General features: G+C 35.8%; 1 protein-coding gene across 2 annotated transcripts in view; it reads right to left on the bottom strand.

The window, feature by feature from the left end:
* Positions 1-13,997, bottom strand: part of LOC140983173 (E4 SUMO-protein ligase PIAL2-like) — a 28,448-nt gene extending 14,451 nt beyond the window's left edge. For both annotated transcript variants that reach the window (XM_073450102.1, XM_073450101.1), the window contains exons 1-6: positions 13,745-13,997; positions 2,136-2,208; positions 1,470-1,535; positions 956-1,021; positions 787-869; positions 48-99 (exon numbers count right to left, since the gene is read on the bottom strand). In XM_073450102.1, coding sequence (XP_073306203.1) covers positions 48-99; positions 787-869; positions 956-1,021; positions 1,470-1,535; positions 2,136-2,208; positions 13,745-13,905 — 501 coding nt within the window. In that variant the 5' untranslated portion in view covers positions 13,906-13,997. The remainder of the gene's footprint in view (positions 1-47; positions 100-786; positions 870-955; positions 1,022-1,469; positions 1,536-2,135; positions 2,209-13,744) is intronic.
* Positions 13,998-16,306: the final 2,309 nt, after the last annotated feature.

Here is a 16,306-nt window from a genome sequence, read left to right as displayed (position 1 = left end):
AAAATGATACGAGGGCAAAGCATGCGGAAGGAAGGCAAAATAGCCACCTTGACTTCAAAGAAAACTAATTTATGCCCCATCCTCATTCTCGGGTAGAACCTGTGGACACACAAACACCCAAATTCTTTCAGTTGCAGGTTGAATGGCAAAAAACACTTGACAAGACACATAAAACGTAGTTTACAAAAATTAAAGAAAGAAAATAGAAAGCCAAGTCAGTATGCAAATGGAAGTAACAAAGTAACCACAACATGTTCAGAAATATTAGAGGTTCGATACAAGATACAAATATCATTAACACAATGAATCAGATGCTTTGGCGCATATACAATTTCACATAAAACTGTGGAGTACCTATTCTCTCTTGTAACTGGACATGGTTACAAGACTTAATACCACAATCACCTTGCCAACTGAGTTGCAGTAATTATATCAAAATATGTCAAGCTATTATTGACAGTTGAATCAATGGATTAATAGTATGTTAACATCGAGCTACGGAGGACATAAGGCAAAGAATTTGAACCATCCCACTCCAGCAGGAAAAAAGTGCTTATGTTATCTTAATGTCAATCCCTCGGTAAACGAATTTGTCAAGATGCATTGCTTGCATACCGCACTTTCACTCATCACTGTAAGTCTTGGAGAAGCAAATAATGTGTGTGCACTTATACCCAGAGACCTAAATTCCAGTTAAGTCGGAAATTTAACAACAGGCGTGCAATTGTTTCTGACAAGTTGGAACCACAGTGTCACTTCTTAAAAGATTAGACACGAATATTTTACCTTGACATAATTGTGGAGGTAACAGAAAGAGAGCAGGTAGCCTTGTCGCCAAAATTTGATGAGCCACAGAAATTACTTGCCATCTACAAGTGAAGAAATAAATTTTAACATGAATCCAACCAACAGGAAAAATTGTTGTGTATATAATAATACTCAATTGCTGATCAACCTCCTTCGCCAGGATAATTAGTTCATCAGAATCTTTATTTGAAAACCACCCACATTCACAAGCATTCTGCCAGCCAAATAATGAAGTGTCAGAATTGGAAAATGAAGAATAAAGTTGTTTTCTAGGTGATTTTTATCCAACACTCCTTCATGTAAACATAGGATTCAAAACAGGAAAATGAGATATCTTACTACAAAGATATTATGCGAGAAGTAGGAAAGCTGAATTATTTCATATTTCATAATGCAATGTACTTCAGGGGTTTATAATCACTCCAGAAAAAGGCTTCTTTAAGCAGGGTGCACTCGGCATGAAAAATTCATTTCCACTGCCTTACGAGTGAAGGATGATGTTTGGCAGTGCATGGAGTGGTCCAAATACTTTATACATATATACAACTCCTCGCACTTTTCAAATAAATGGAGTCCATAAAAAGATCACTTCAAAGTTCAAACACTAATAAAAATGAAGCACAACACTGTACAATCACACCAAATATTGTCTGGTAACTAACCTTAACAGAAATCATCAAAACCATTATAGCTGACTGCAGGAGGGCATCGTTCTTAAATCGGCACACCTAAACAGATGATCAATGAAGAAAAATGATAAAATCCTTATATCATCATATCAAGGAAATAAAAAGAATGGCATCAAAAGTTCATAACCAATAAAGCATGAGTTCATGAAAGTGTCAGACAGAACTCTGGTGTTAGAGACAACATGCACTTATACATATAAACAATGTGAGTAACGAGAAGATAAGAGACGTTCAGCCTAATGAACCAAATAAAACAAAGCAAGGACTAACTAATTTACTCAGAACTTAGAGAAAAAGCAATGCAGAAAACAAATTTTACATAATGCTTTGACAAAAAATAATGTAAAATCAGAACCGAGCATGCAAGTTTTATGGAATAGTATGAGAATTCAGCAATGCAATATAAATGTCCAAAAGACACATATCGACTTTATTACAATTTATAATGGATATTAATAGCCAGAATTTGAAACGAACTATTGGTCTTCCTACAGATCATAAAGTCGATTTAAGGGCATTTAAATATAATTAATGATTTGTGACCAAAAAATAATAAAATTATAGGGTACAAGTATTCTGCCAGTGCAAATCAACTCCTCTGGCAAGACCCAAAGAAACAGCACTTTTATCCAAAGTCACCTGATTTAACAGAGAAGGTAACTCTTGCACTCTGCTTGGAACCTCGTAGTGTAAAACAGCAAAATCAATACCTCTGCAGTTGCCAATGAACAAAAATAACTCAGTAAAACTACTAGTTAAATACGGTACTTTGTTAGTGTTATCTCCTATATAACACTCTGCCACAGATACAATTCCAGAGCAAATGTTGTTGATACCACTTTCATTGGCTCAAAGCCTCAAACTTTTAATAAAAGTGGTTTTTTAACAATATTATAACAGAAAGTACTCAATTTGAACCCCATGCACTCCCTCATTTATTTCAACACATGAGTCTTTGGAGTTGCTCATGTGTCAGGATAACACGTGCAGAAAATCGAATTAAACTTCAACTCTCTATGACTGCTATGTGTCCCACAGTGATTGCACAACAAAATGCAGAGCACTTATAATGTTTAAGGAGCTCTTCAATCTAATAGGCAATTCTTTTGGGTGTTGTGTTCTTCTCTTGAAATCATGGGCCTATAACATTGGTTCCTTGGTTGAGAGTCGACGATGTGAAAGGAGATTCTTGGTAATGGACAACACTGGGTCAGTATTCGTAAAGTGGTTCGTATTTACCTTATAGATTGAGTTAATATATTAACTCAAATACTGGTAAATGAATTATCAACATGAAAAAAAAAACGTCGTATTGTGTATAATTTTGTGTCGTTTTCATGCTTATATGGCTTATGTGCATCCGATTTTCACAGTTATCCGTAGTGTTTTAAATTGTTTTGTAGTGTTGACCAAAGCTTGGAAAAGCAAATAAAATATGCAGAAAAGTCAACAAAAAGATGCCACATAAGCAAAGCCCTCGAGAAGTTCCCTAAAAAAACCGAAAAATGGTCAAAATCAAGTCAAAGGCCAAGAAAGAACCCACGTGCCCGTGCCCTAATGCTTGATCTTTTCTTGAATTTCATTTCATAAATTGATGCATTGATTTATTTCCTTGTTTAGTATTTAGGGGGTAAATTTCTTTTGAATGAGGCCACGACAGATCCAAAGCCAGACTATGTTTCATATTTGATTTTAATTTCAGCGAGATTATTTTTCCAGATTTCAATTATTAATTGATATTAGTTTATTATTGCCGGTGAATAATATGGTCTATTGTTTGCATAGTTATTGTTTGTTCACAAACCACAAGGCGAGGGATTAAAATTAGCTTCATAATATTGATCAACATATGGTTAAACTTTGATTCCATAGTTGAATCAATTCCATACTGGTTACTAGAAACATCATTCGAGTTTAGTGTGAGTTTTTAGGTGAAAACTCGGATTCCAAAAAATTTAAAGTGTTTTTATTTAATAAAAATATAAAAACAGTTGAATAAAAATGGGCTAATCAATTCTATAAACATATTGATAAATGTTTAAGGGGATTTCATCAGGTACGAGTTTCAATGATTAAATTGAATTATAAAATGTGTAACATAGTTGAGTCCAGCAACATCGTGTGCTTTGGTCATTTTATTTGAATTTCATTTATTTCTCAATCATTCCCTGTGACTCAATTTGATTTGGCAAAGTGTATTCGGTTATATTGAAAAAGGGATTTGGATGTGGACCCTAGAGAGGATTTTTTCAAAAATGCTCTCTCCATCCGTTATTGACTGGAAGCGGCAGATGACCTTTACCCACCATTTCAGATCACCTCCTTTCATTTCTGTCCACTGGTGACCTCCTCCCTCGTCCGGCTGACGGTTGCAGGAGTTTCTTTTACCTGCTCCTGCTTTTGCTTTTTCTTCATTTTTTCCCGGTAGATTATCCCTTAACTCACCATCATCGTTCTTATCCTCTCATTTCCGTCCATCGGCGACCTCTTCCTTCCGTCGGTCGACGATCGTCGGAGGTTTCACCTTCTCTTGCCATTTTTCCCTCAGTTTCTTCATATATGGCCGTCTCCCTCAGGCTTGCCTAACTCCGACCAGAAACCTCATCACCGTTCAGCTTATATCTCTTCCGTCCACCGGCGACTTTCTTTCTTCACAGGCAGTTGGCCGTAGGGGGTTTTTTCTCTTCTGAATCAGACCTTTAAATTATTCTGCTTGCATTACTATAATTGTTTCATATCGTCGGGGTTTCCATCTGTTGCTGGACTTTTACTTTTCTTGGAAACGAAATGACCGTCCCAAGTAGGGTGTTTTACCAGCAGCGGAGATTGTATCAAGTATCAGCTCATAAGCGACGGGAGGAAGAAGTTAAGATTGAACAAAAGTTGTTCTTGATAAGATGGGATCTTGGGGGGAATTGATTTGCTTGACAGAGCGGACCAGGAACGCAAGTTATGTGCTTGAAGCAGACCTTGGGTAGTGCACAAAGGATCTACTCAATACAACAAGCGAGGTAGCTATTTGGAGGTGACTAAATTCTCTCAGCAAGGCAGTAAACAACTCATCGTTTTGCCAAGTGGTTACATATTGTGGGGCTGGAAAAGGTTAGCAAACATTATATCTAATTTTCTGAGAGGAAAGAAGCAGATTTTGAATCAACAGGGTATAGAACGAGGGAGAGTTAATACTGTATCTTAGAAACAAACATCGAGGTTGCAGTAGACGGGGAAGGAGGAAGTGAAGGATTGCTGCAATATACGTAAGAACAAGAATTTGGAATGAAGCGATCATTATCACCGTGGGAGTTAGTTCGGACCGGGAGTTAGTTCGGATTGTCCTTGCTCAATCTGTCAAGATGAGGACTCTTTTTCCATTCCAAGCGAACAAGGCAGTGTGGTGGTCTGTCAAGATGAGGACTCTTTTTCCATTCCAAGCGAACAAGGCAGTGTGATGGCTGATCAATCCAGAAGAGTCTAAGTACTACGTTAACTTGAGGAGAGGTTTTTTTTTGACAAAAAGGTCACATTACCTTTCGAGATATGGAATCCAGAAATTAACAGTCGGGCCAGGATTTTTGTACTTCCTTGGAACGTATGGTCAACTGATACTTTCAAGAATATCGGGGATCTTTGTGGTGGTTTGTTGGAAATTAGTAATGACACTGCATGGCTTAGGGATCTATGGGCAGCTAAGATTAAAGTGAGAGGCATTAAAGGTGAATTAATTAACAGTGTGTTGCAAATTCCATTGAAAGATGGCTTGATAGAGATCAGATTAGTTGTTAATATCATTGGCATTGCAGCTTACGAGAATTATGAAAGTCAATCTTATGCCCAGGTGGTGGTCAATAGGACGAGGATGATGGCGGGGTAGGGGAATTCAAATATTCGAAGAAGATAATGTGTTTGGGTGGGCTCCAGCAATGGTACAAATAGAGCAGACAGGGACTTCGGGGAAGATCAAGATCACAGAAAAGATCAAGAAGAGAGAGATAAAGCAAATGGGAATGGAATTTGTGCGTAGGAGGTGATGGCTAAACAAAGCAGTGAAAAGTCTAAAGCGGTATAGAATGGTTCAGCAAGTCCTTTATGTCGTCACGGGAGAAAAGAAATAAAGATTTTAAAAAGGATAGTTTTAAATAATGTCAGCGATTTCCAAAGATTATCGATTCAAACTATGAAGAAGCGAGAAAATGAGGGAGCAGACGGATTCAGTGTAGAGAACAGGTCAAGGAATTTTGGGCGCATCTTCGAGAAGACATATTGCAGAAGGAAATACATCAAAAATATTGATAAGGTCAGGTCACCGGATGTTTTTTCCGCAAAGAATGGCCACATGAATCAGGAGGAATAATTGATGAGGGGTGATGGTTTTGGTGATTGGGAAGACATAAATTTTAAAAATTCAGAAGATGTTTGCTATGTAGAAGGATATGAGTCTCTTGTTTCTGATAGCCCTACATCATTTCATTCAGAAACTTCGTGTAATGACCCGAATCTTTATTTTGAATGAAGTATTGATTAAGAGATGATTAAAGGGTTGTTAATTAAACATTATTAAGGAATTGATAATTCGGGATCAAGCTGTTGGGAGAAAACCCGATCTACTTCAGATTACATTATCCCGAGAAATCCAACTAGACAAATGAGATTCTGACAAGTGGGAGATAAGATTGATTCGAATTGTTTGAACTAGTCCGGATGCAGCCTATAAATGGAAGCTAATTTCTTTTGTTTCCTACACCGCATCCTTCAGAGAGAGTTCTAGCCTTATGTCTTAGTTTTCTAGTCAGTTTCTAGAGCATTTTGGTGTTGGGAAGTTTCGGAGCTAGTGTCGACTCGAGGAGGGGAGGTCGGTGAACTGAGATCGAGACATCATCAACGGGCTGACGATGGACGCAAGTATAATCCTAAAGCCTTAAATAGTGATTTAAGGATCATTAGGGAAAACTTTATAGCATGTTTGGTAATTCAGGATCTGGTTTGATAGTGATTTCATATTGTTGGTATTGTCTAGGTTCAGAGCTTTCTGTCAGATTGTTTTAGTGAGGTACGTGATGTACTGACTGAGATATCCAAGCGCAGTATACACACTTATATGCTGCATATTTATCTGTTGCATGATACGTGTTTTACTGCTTTAGCATATTATGCATGACATATCATATTGAGCCAGATATCTTTTGAGATATACCTCGTTTGTTGGGGCCGCTCAGCCCTATTCTGTATTGTAAACGATGGGGCATCGAGAGCTACAGTGTCCAACAGGACCCGCGGGCTCTAATGACCTGGACATTGTAGGTCCACGCTTTGATGATGAGTGTGGGAGCCAAAACATGCCTAGGGCAGATCGGAGACTACACACTCAGGCGTCTCTAGACCGAGCATGAGATTCTTGACTTGATCCATGATATCCGAGCATATTGCATTTAGCATGCATCATATCAGTTAGTATACTCGTATATTCTCGTATTGGGCGAATGTCGATCACGTCCTTGTTTTCATCTTGGGCACCCCATTCCACGGGGCAGGTCTTCGGTTGGACGGTTCGGACGACCAAGGCAGTGGCTAGAGCAGTTGAGTTTTCGGTGGTGATCCAGTGGAGGTTTTATGTGGTTTATTGTTTTCTCGTTTAGAATTATGTTTTCGATATGGTTGTATTAATGTTTAATATTGCTGTTATTTGTTTTGTTTTCGTTAAGGTTGTAAGATGATTAAGTTATTTGTTTTCCGTTGTTTAATTGTTGTTATCAAATTTTAATGTTGCATGATTATTAGTCTGTTTAGTAGTGGCTCGGGTAAGAGCGCTACACTTCGGCACATCTTGAGGAGGTCGTGGAGGATATTAAGGGGTTGTTTGAATCTTCACAAGTTAATTCGCATAATTACAGGCCACGTCAACAAGAATATACGAAACCGATAGTAGGAGAGGTACTTTATTGTTTCCAGTCTTCAATTCTAAAACATTCCATCAACCTTAATTCTATCTTTCCATCGTCACTCTGTTCTGGGGTTGTCTAGAGGGCTTTTAGGTGGGGGAGGGCAACCGGGGTTGGGTGATGAGCTGGGTAAGGAGGAAGAGACTTTCAAAAGGGTGAAGCTAGCGAGCACGCATCAGGATGAGGTAAAGGAGTCGGGGTGAAATCGATAAAAGTGGGCGTGGAAGGGGAGAGTCAGTCAAGAGCTAAGAAAAACAAATAATTAAATAATTTGAAGTGTGGGATTAGTTATGAGAAAGGACAAAGGGACTCTCTAGTGATTTTATGAAAATTTGCTCTTGAACATTAAATGAGAGCAGCCAGACGACGGGGGTTAATTCGTACATCGGCTGGACATGATGGTGCTATTAGAAGTCAAAAGAGAGTCGGTGGATAGACGTTTCGTTGCAACCATGTGGAAAACAAGATTTATCGAAAGGGTTTTTTTTTACCGGCGGTAGGAAGATCATGAGGCATATTGCTGATATGGGATCCGAGACTGGTCACAGTTCAGGAGAATTTAATTGGAAAGTTCTCGGTTTCGATTGAAATTGAAATGAATGGTGACATCAGATGGTGGTTTTCAATAGTGTATGGTCCATGTAAGCCAAGAAAAAGTATTATTTTGGAATGAATTGGGCGGGCTAAGAGCAATTTGAGGTGATAGATGGTGTGTGGAAGGGGACTTCAATGTCCTGAGATCCTTGAGTGAAAAATTGAATAGCTCATCCATACCCACAAGCATGTTGTGTTTCGATAATTTGATTAATGATCTGGAACTGCATGACCCACCTTTACTGATGTTAAATAGACTTGGACTAACTTCTGGGATACACCGATCTGTTGCAAATTAGATTGATTTTTGTTCGTAGGGGGTTGGAAGGATATTTTCCTGATCTTTAGACATACAATACTACCGAGAATTACCTCTGACCATTTTCCAGTTGTGCTAGATACTTTAAAGGTTAAATGGGGACGGTCTCCTTTCAGATTCGAGAACGCATGGCTGAACCACAAAAACTTCAAATATTCACTACCTTCTTGGTGAAGCATTTCGGAGGGAAGGGTGGAAAGGGTACAAATTCATGAGGAAACTCAAAAGAATTAAAAGTGGTGTAAAAAATGGAATAAAGAGGTTTTTAGGGATGTGAATGTGAGACTTGCGGAATTAGAAACAAAATCAGTATGTTGGACGAGCAAGAGATGGGGGTAATTGGACAGCGGATTTAATAAAAGAAAGAAAGGATGTGAAGGGGGATTTGGAAGAGTTGTTGTTTAGAAGGAATCAGATTGAAAGTCAAAAAACAAAAGTGAATTGGCTGAGGAATGGGGATCAAAATTCAAAATTTTTCCATTCACTACTGAATCAGCGGAGGAGTAGGTCGTTGATAAAGATGTTGGAATTGGAGTATGGGTCGGTGATTTCGGATGAGAGACAGACTGAAGACTCTATTTTATATTTCTTCAGTAACCTTTACAGAAAATCTGAAGGAGTGGGATGTTGGAATATTTAAGGAGTGGAGTCATATTGAGAAGGGGTGGAAGAGGATTTGGAGACACCGTTTTCATAGGAGTAGATCAAAAGAGTAGTGTTTGAGTGTGATGGATCGAAGGCTCCCAGGCAAGATGGTTTTACAATGGCATTTTATCAAAAACGCTAGGATACGATCAATGGAGAAGTGATGAAATTGTTCCATGAATTTTTTGACGGAGGTGGTGTTAATGGTATCACCAATGAAACATACATATGTCTAATCCCAAAGAAACAAGATGCAGTTAAGGTTCAGAATTTTAGGCCTATTAGTTTGATAACGAGTCTATATAACATCATTGCAAAAGTTTTATCAAAAAGATTGCAAAAAGTGTTGAGTTCAACCATAGCAGAGAACCAATGTGCTTTCATCGAAGGGCTACAAATTCTGGATTGTCGTCTTATAGCCAATGAGGTGGTGGAGGAGATGAGATATAAAAAGAAAAAAAGCTGGGTGTTCAAGGTAGATTTGGAGAAGGTTTGTGATAATGTGGATTGGAGATTTCTAGATTTTGTTTTTCAACATAAAGGATTTGGAGTGAGATGGAGAAAGTGAATTAAAGGTTGTATATCGTCTGTTTCTTTCTCGGTTTTTATAAATGGCATATCGAGAGGCAAATTCAAAGGGGTGAGACGTCTGAGGCAAGAGGATCCACCTTCCTGTTCAATCTAGTTATAGATGTGCTGGGAAGATTGGTAGATAAGGCGAAGGAAAGGAACGAGGTCCAAAGATTGGAAGTTGGTAAAGAGAAAGTGGAGATATAACATATTCTATTTGCGGATGATACTTTGTTCTTTGTTAAAACTGAAAGTCATTTGCTCAATCTGTTGCAGATTTTGAACTCATTCTGTCAAATTTCGGGATTAAAGGTCAACTTGGAAAAAAATGAATTGTTGGGAATTAAACAGATGTCGATTTGGAAGAGCTGGCCATACAGAGATTGGGTATAGGAGGGAGGAGTGGCCTATTAAATATTTAGGGGTTCCATTACGTGAAAATTCTAGGGAAGCGAGATTTTGGGAAGATGTCTTGTCTAAGTTGTCAAAGAAGTTGGCTAGTTGGAAGAAAACATTATTATCGAGGGGTGGCCGATTAACTTTAATCTCGGCAGTATTGAGTGCCTTTCCAATATATTATGTCTCTTTCTAGAGTACCAAAAAGTGTGCCGACGGTTATGGAGAAAATAATGACAATTTTTTTATGGGACAGAGCTGATGGAGACTCGCATTGACATTTGGTCACGTGGGAACAAGTATGATTGCCGAAAGATAGAGGGGACTTGGGGATTGGGAATATGTGTTTGAGTAATAAGGCACTGGTGGGGAAATGGTGGTGGAGATGCTCTGTGGAGAAAGAGTCGTGGAAAAAAGTCATTAAAAGCAAATATGGGATGCAATATAATGGATGGGATGTGGGATTAGCTAGAAATGTTACTTTTAGTAGAACTTAGAAATTTATCTCTCGAACTCACCAGATGTTTCATCTTTTAGTGAGATCGGTGGTTAAAGGGGGATATAATTAGATTTTGGCAGGACAAGTTATGAGGAGTTTCTTTGTTTAAAGACCTTTATCTAGCCTTATTTCAGATTTCTTCGCTACATAATCAGCCCATTAATCGTTTCTTTGACGTTAATGTACTTGGTCTTAATTCATCTTTATCTTGGGATCTACACTTGGATTTGAGGGACGACAAAAAGTTTCAATTGAGTTCTTCGTCAGGGTCTTAGATATTGTTAGGTCAGAGATGGGTACTTTGGATACAAGGGTTTGGGAAGGGGATTCCTCTGAGTCTTTCTCCATTAACTCTTTCTACGAATCTTTTTTGCCAATCATTAACTTTCCTCTCTTCCTTTGTTTTCAATCTATTTGGAAAGTACCGATTCCACATGAGGTTCAAGTATTCTCGTTGGCTATGGGAAAATTGCCGACTTCTGATATGTCGCCAAAAAAATGGCCTCAGTGTGCAATTTGTTTGAATTGGTGTTTACTTTGCAGGGACGAGAAGGAGACTCGAGATCATTTGTTATTACACTGTTGTTATACGGCTGGTATCTATTCTAAAGCTCTGAACGAGTTGGGTCTTGCATGGGTTACTCAGAGATCAGCGCGTGATACGCTTGTCTTAATTAATGATGGTAATATTGGTAGCAGTATTTTTTGGAGCGTGGTAGTCCATTGCATTTTCTGGTCGATTTGGTTGGAGAGAAACAAAAGGATTTTCAACAATGTAGCGGAGTCGATTGACGAGTGTTGGGATAACGTCAGACTTAGAGCTACAACGTGGACTAGAAATATTTCAGTTTTCAAACATTTATAGATTTCAGACTTGATTAAGTATTGGAGTTTCATTCAATGAAGTTGTGATCAGATTGTTTTTTATTTTCTACGAACTTGTGGATATCTTGCCCGTCGATATATGTATCTTTTTTATAAAAAAAAATTGATTTGGCATATTTTATTAGTTTAGTTTTGTTAGTTTAAATTTAAATTAATAATTTCAGTTACTCATTTAATTTGATTTGTCTATATTAGGTTTTATTATTAATAATCCTAGTACATGTTATTCAATATATGAGGGAAAGACTCGAACTCTAACTCAACCTACTGTGTTTGGTAGGCCCAACCAATTTTGACGGTAAATGAATTAAAACCATTCAAAGCGGACCACCATGTGTGTCGACTTCCTGAGAGTTGAACATTGTTGCGTGTCTCACCCTCACATCAGTTTCACTTTGAAACATAGTGTGGTTGATAAACTTAAAGGATTCTCCCATGTAGTAGACTAGTCTTTGGGTTTTGAGCTCTATTCTTGAGCTTGTAGCCTAAGATTTATCACCAATCTTCATTGTATGAGTAAGGGGGCACAAGTAGCTTGATATTTGTCACTGTTGAGTGCTTGCACTTATTTTTTATGTGTTTTAACTTGGATTTGTGTAGTTCTCAAGCAGTATTATGCGTTTTGGTGTTTGTTTGTGTCTTGTGCAGGAATTTAGGCAACAATCGTTTTGTGATGTAAAAAAGCATGGAATGGACGAAGATATGGAAGAGAAAGCCCGGAGGAAAGATGAGAATTCAAAAGCAGTAGCACGCCCGCGCTACCTTGCATAGCGCGCCCGCGCTAATCTTCACAAAATAATATTTCCGGACAAATTCAATAGTGCACCCACGCTTCTCAGCAATTCAGAAAAAAATAATATTTCCAGACATATTCAGCAGTGCACCCGCACTATTCGTCGTGCACAAGGAAATTTAAGCGGCTATGGTTTTAAAAACGACTTTTAACATATTTTAAGGAGTTTTGGACGGGTTTTGAAGGGACGACGGCTAAAAGACTCAAGGAGACACTTTTTATCATCCTTTCACCCTAGAACATCCAACAATACAACACACAACTACGAATTCAAGGAGGCTTGGGACACAAATTTTGGACATGAGAGCGGACGACAAGGGATAGTTGAATCACAAGATGAAAGAAATTCATTTGGGGACGGAAAATAAACTTTAATCTGTGATTTTTATTCCTTTTCTTGATTTATAATGATATTTTTTAATATGTCTATGTGTAATTATTTCATCATAATCTTATTTATTTGTTTACTCCTATTTTATTTGCTTTTCAATTTACTGATCACAATTTAGATGTTAACTTTATTTGAAATCTGACACTCGGCAGAGGAGTGTTAAATAGGATCATAGAAAGAGACGATCTAAGATTTTTGTAGAGTTCGGCGGGCTTAGATGAACCACATAATTTGATTAAATTATTTTAATGTTTGATTTCTGATAGGAATATCGATATTGACATTAAAATGATCATGTTTGCTCGGCACTCGAGAGAGGTAACAAATAACACTTACTGGTTTTTGGCAATAAATTGGAATAGGTGATATCATCAATTAATATGATTTACAGTGAAATCTTGTATCTAGAACCCATCTCAGATCGTGTACCCAAAGTCATCCTTGAAATTTTGAATTATTTAATTTATTTTAGTTCATTGAAATTTTAAGTCTTGATTTTCTAAATAAAGCTGAGGTTATTTTAATTATATTAGTTAGTGTGAATATAAATTTTCAATCCTCATAACGATACTCTACTCATCATATACTAAAGCTTGACATTGTGCCCTTGTGAGCAAAAATCACACAACAGTCACCATAAAAAATTGTAATAAATATATACTTAGCAATATTAGCTATGGACAAATTGATGTTATTGATGTGGAATTACTATGATAAGTAGTTTGTTAGAATATTGGAATAAGGCTATAAAATAAAAATATTGTATTTTGAGACTAATGAGAATTGACAGATTTCTTCCTTTTCCCCAGCTTTTCTCTTAGTCTTATCCCCTTGCTCGAGACTTCGGTTTTCTTTCTACACAATTCTTCCTCTTCAATTCTAAGCTAAATTTCTAGAGTTTGAACTAAATCGACGAGTGTTATTACGGCAATTTAAGGTCACATCAGAGTTGAACTAGCCCAACTAGCAAGAGACGGGCTTGATTGTTACCCCCCAATACAACAATTTTTGTGGGTAATGATCTAAAGAATGCAGATTTGGCTCTAATAATGCTTTTATTTTACTAGGTAACCTCCTATATCAAAAATCCCATTTCATCCCTCGCAATACGTATTATAATTTATAATAAGAATTATTAGTCATACAGAAATATACCACAAAAATATTAAAATCGATAGTAAAAAAAATTGATTTTCAAGTAAAATGGACTGGATGATTACCTGGACAGGGAAAGGCAAAGATTTAAGAACTCCGTATCGTTTTTAATGATGTTGCGGACGTGACCTAGGAGACGATCCATCACCATGGAAATTCGGAACGCGTTCACTCTCGACGCATCGAGGACAGCGCCACCAACGCCGGCGCCGACCGTATCGGCCATCTTTTCAAACTTTTGCCGTCGTCAGAATGGGAAAACCCCTTGTATTCCACCCCTACTAAACTGGGCTCCTGATATTTAAGTTTGTCAGGAAAATGAAGGGTGTGCTGTGTGCAACTGATCAAAATTGAAATTTAGGTTCGGTTTTTTTTTATTTAGGTTCGGTTATAAAAAAAACCGATCAAATTAGTTTAATCGATTCGATTTTAAATGTAAAAAATCATTTAAATCAATTAAATCGATATTTTATATCTATAATTATTATTGAGTCCAACTTTTTATGAAATCTTTTTATATTGACCTTTAAACATATCTAAAAAAAAGTATTGAGCTTTAAACAAAAGTCCAATTTTATTATTATAAGTCATAAACCATTATAATTATTCAACAATTTATTATTTTATTTAATTAAGTGTTTGGATTAAGTTAAATTAGATGAGGAGTTAAATAAAAAAAATTCAATATTGGTTATTTCGGTTATCGATTGATCGGCTGACCGAATCGGTAACTGAAATAATCGATATTTTATCAATTCTATTTAATTGGTTTTAATGGATAAAATTGATCGGTTTGGTTGGTCGAAAAAAAATTGTTTTCTTTAGTTTCGGTTCGGTTCAATTTAACTCCCTAAGGAAAAATTAACGCTGTTTGGAATTTAGATGAATAAAAAATATTTAAATTTGAAATTGAATTGGAATTGAAATTGAAATTGAAATTAGATTTTGATTTCATGATTTAGAATTTCATTTTTAAAATGATTTAGAATTTATTTTGTTTTTGCAAAAAATTTAAAATGTTATTTGATAATTGGATTCGACAGTTAAAAACTAATTATTTAAGAATTAGTTAAATCAAATATCATTAAAAAAAATGTGTGTTAATTTGTTTTTCGTGGTTTCATAAATATCATATTTTATTTTGTTTGCAAAAATAATATAAAATTTATGAGAAAGATATATAAAATTAATATTAAAAAAATTTATTTTCTTCATAGCTCAGATTACATGAATTTTTTTCGATCCCGTAATGATTTCATTTAGTTAAATCAAATATCATAAAAAAATAATTAAGAATGGTGAAATTTCTTTAATAACTTTATGTATGATCTTTTTTTTATGTAACTTTAAGGCTCGTTTCTTTTGGATGGATGAGATTGGATGCGATAAAAAAATATAATAAGTCTATTGTGATACAGTTTCACGAATCTTTAATCGTGTAACATGTCCATCTTGTTGATGTTTACAATAATGAGTAATATTTTGGCATAAAAAGTAATATTTTTCATGAGTGAACCAAATAGAAAATTCGTTTTACAAAATTGACTCATAAGACCGTTTCTCAAATGTTTTTGTATAAAAAAAAAATGTGTGCGTTTTAAAAAAATTGAGTTAGATGTGGAATATTAATTGGTAGATAATAACATGTTTAGTTTGATTTATTAAATTTTGGATAAGGTGTTAAATTACAAATTTATATTTTTTAATAATTAATAAATATAATTTTAAAAATATATGAAGATGATATTGTAATTTTATATTCAATTATTTGATTGATTTAAGATAAATAATTAATGATTTGATTGATACAAGATAAATGATCAATACTTAAATTCGCAACCAAATGTTATAAGTCAAATGTATTTTTTTATATTCAATGATGAGATTGATGTAAAATAAATAATTAATATTTAATTACGTGATAAATAATCAATGCATAAATTCACAATCAAATACTAACATGGACGGAGTTTTCATTGGGCCCAATGTGGACGGACAGCTGCCCACATAGGAAGTAGCAGAGACAGAAATTTGATAATATTCTGGCTACATTTTTTTAACAAAATACAAAATAATGCATGTCAATTAACTTCATAGCAATTAGATTTTATGGCCTAATATTGGACACACGTTGTGCACGACCTGTTAAGTGTAAACAAATATGGGTCTCAAAGAAAATATTAATCTGCTTTGGACTCAAAAAAATTGGGTGTCAATTAATAATATTTGTGTATGTAAGAAAATAAGGACGCTGATGTATGTAGTTCTATTTGGTACTTAGATAGTGCTAAGTCACAAGACATGTCAATCTAAGCTACTATCAGAAGACTATGAATACAGTGGACCAAGAATCACTTTTGGAGACAACTCAAAGGGTAAGATCGTGTGTGAATGCAAGATTAGTCATGGTAATATTGTTATTAAATATATAGTATTGATTAAAAATTTGTGTTATAATATGATCGATATTAGTCAATTATGTGATAATAAATATTCGGTACAATTTCATAAATACACCTACATAGTAAAGAATGCTAATGGTGATACACTACTTATTGGAACAAGAAATGAGAATACATATAAAATTGATTGGAAACATGATCAACCTGCAAATCATACCTCTTTTA

Source organism: Primulina huaijiensis, chromosome 8 (genome assembly GCF_012295235.1).
Source record: "Primulina huaijiensis isolate GDHJ02 chromosome 8, ASM1229523v2, whole genome shotgun sequence".
NCBI classification, from domain to species: domain Eukaryota; kingdom Viridiplantae; phylum Streptophyta; class Magnoliopsida; order Lamiales; family Gesneriaceae; genus Primulina; species Primulina huaijiensis.
Note: the sequence above shows the minus strand (reverse complement) of the source record. Positions and strands in the feature narration are given on the sequence as shown.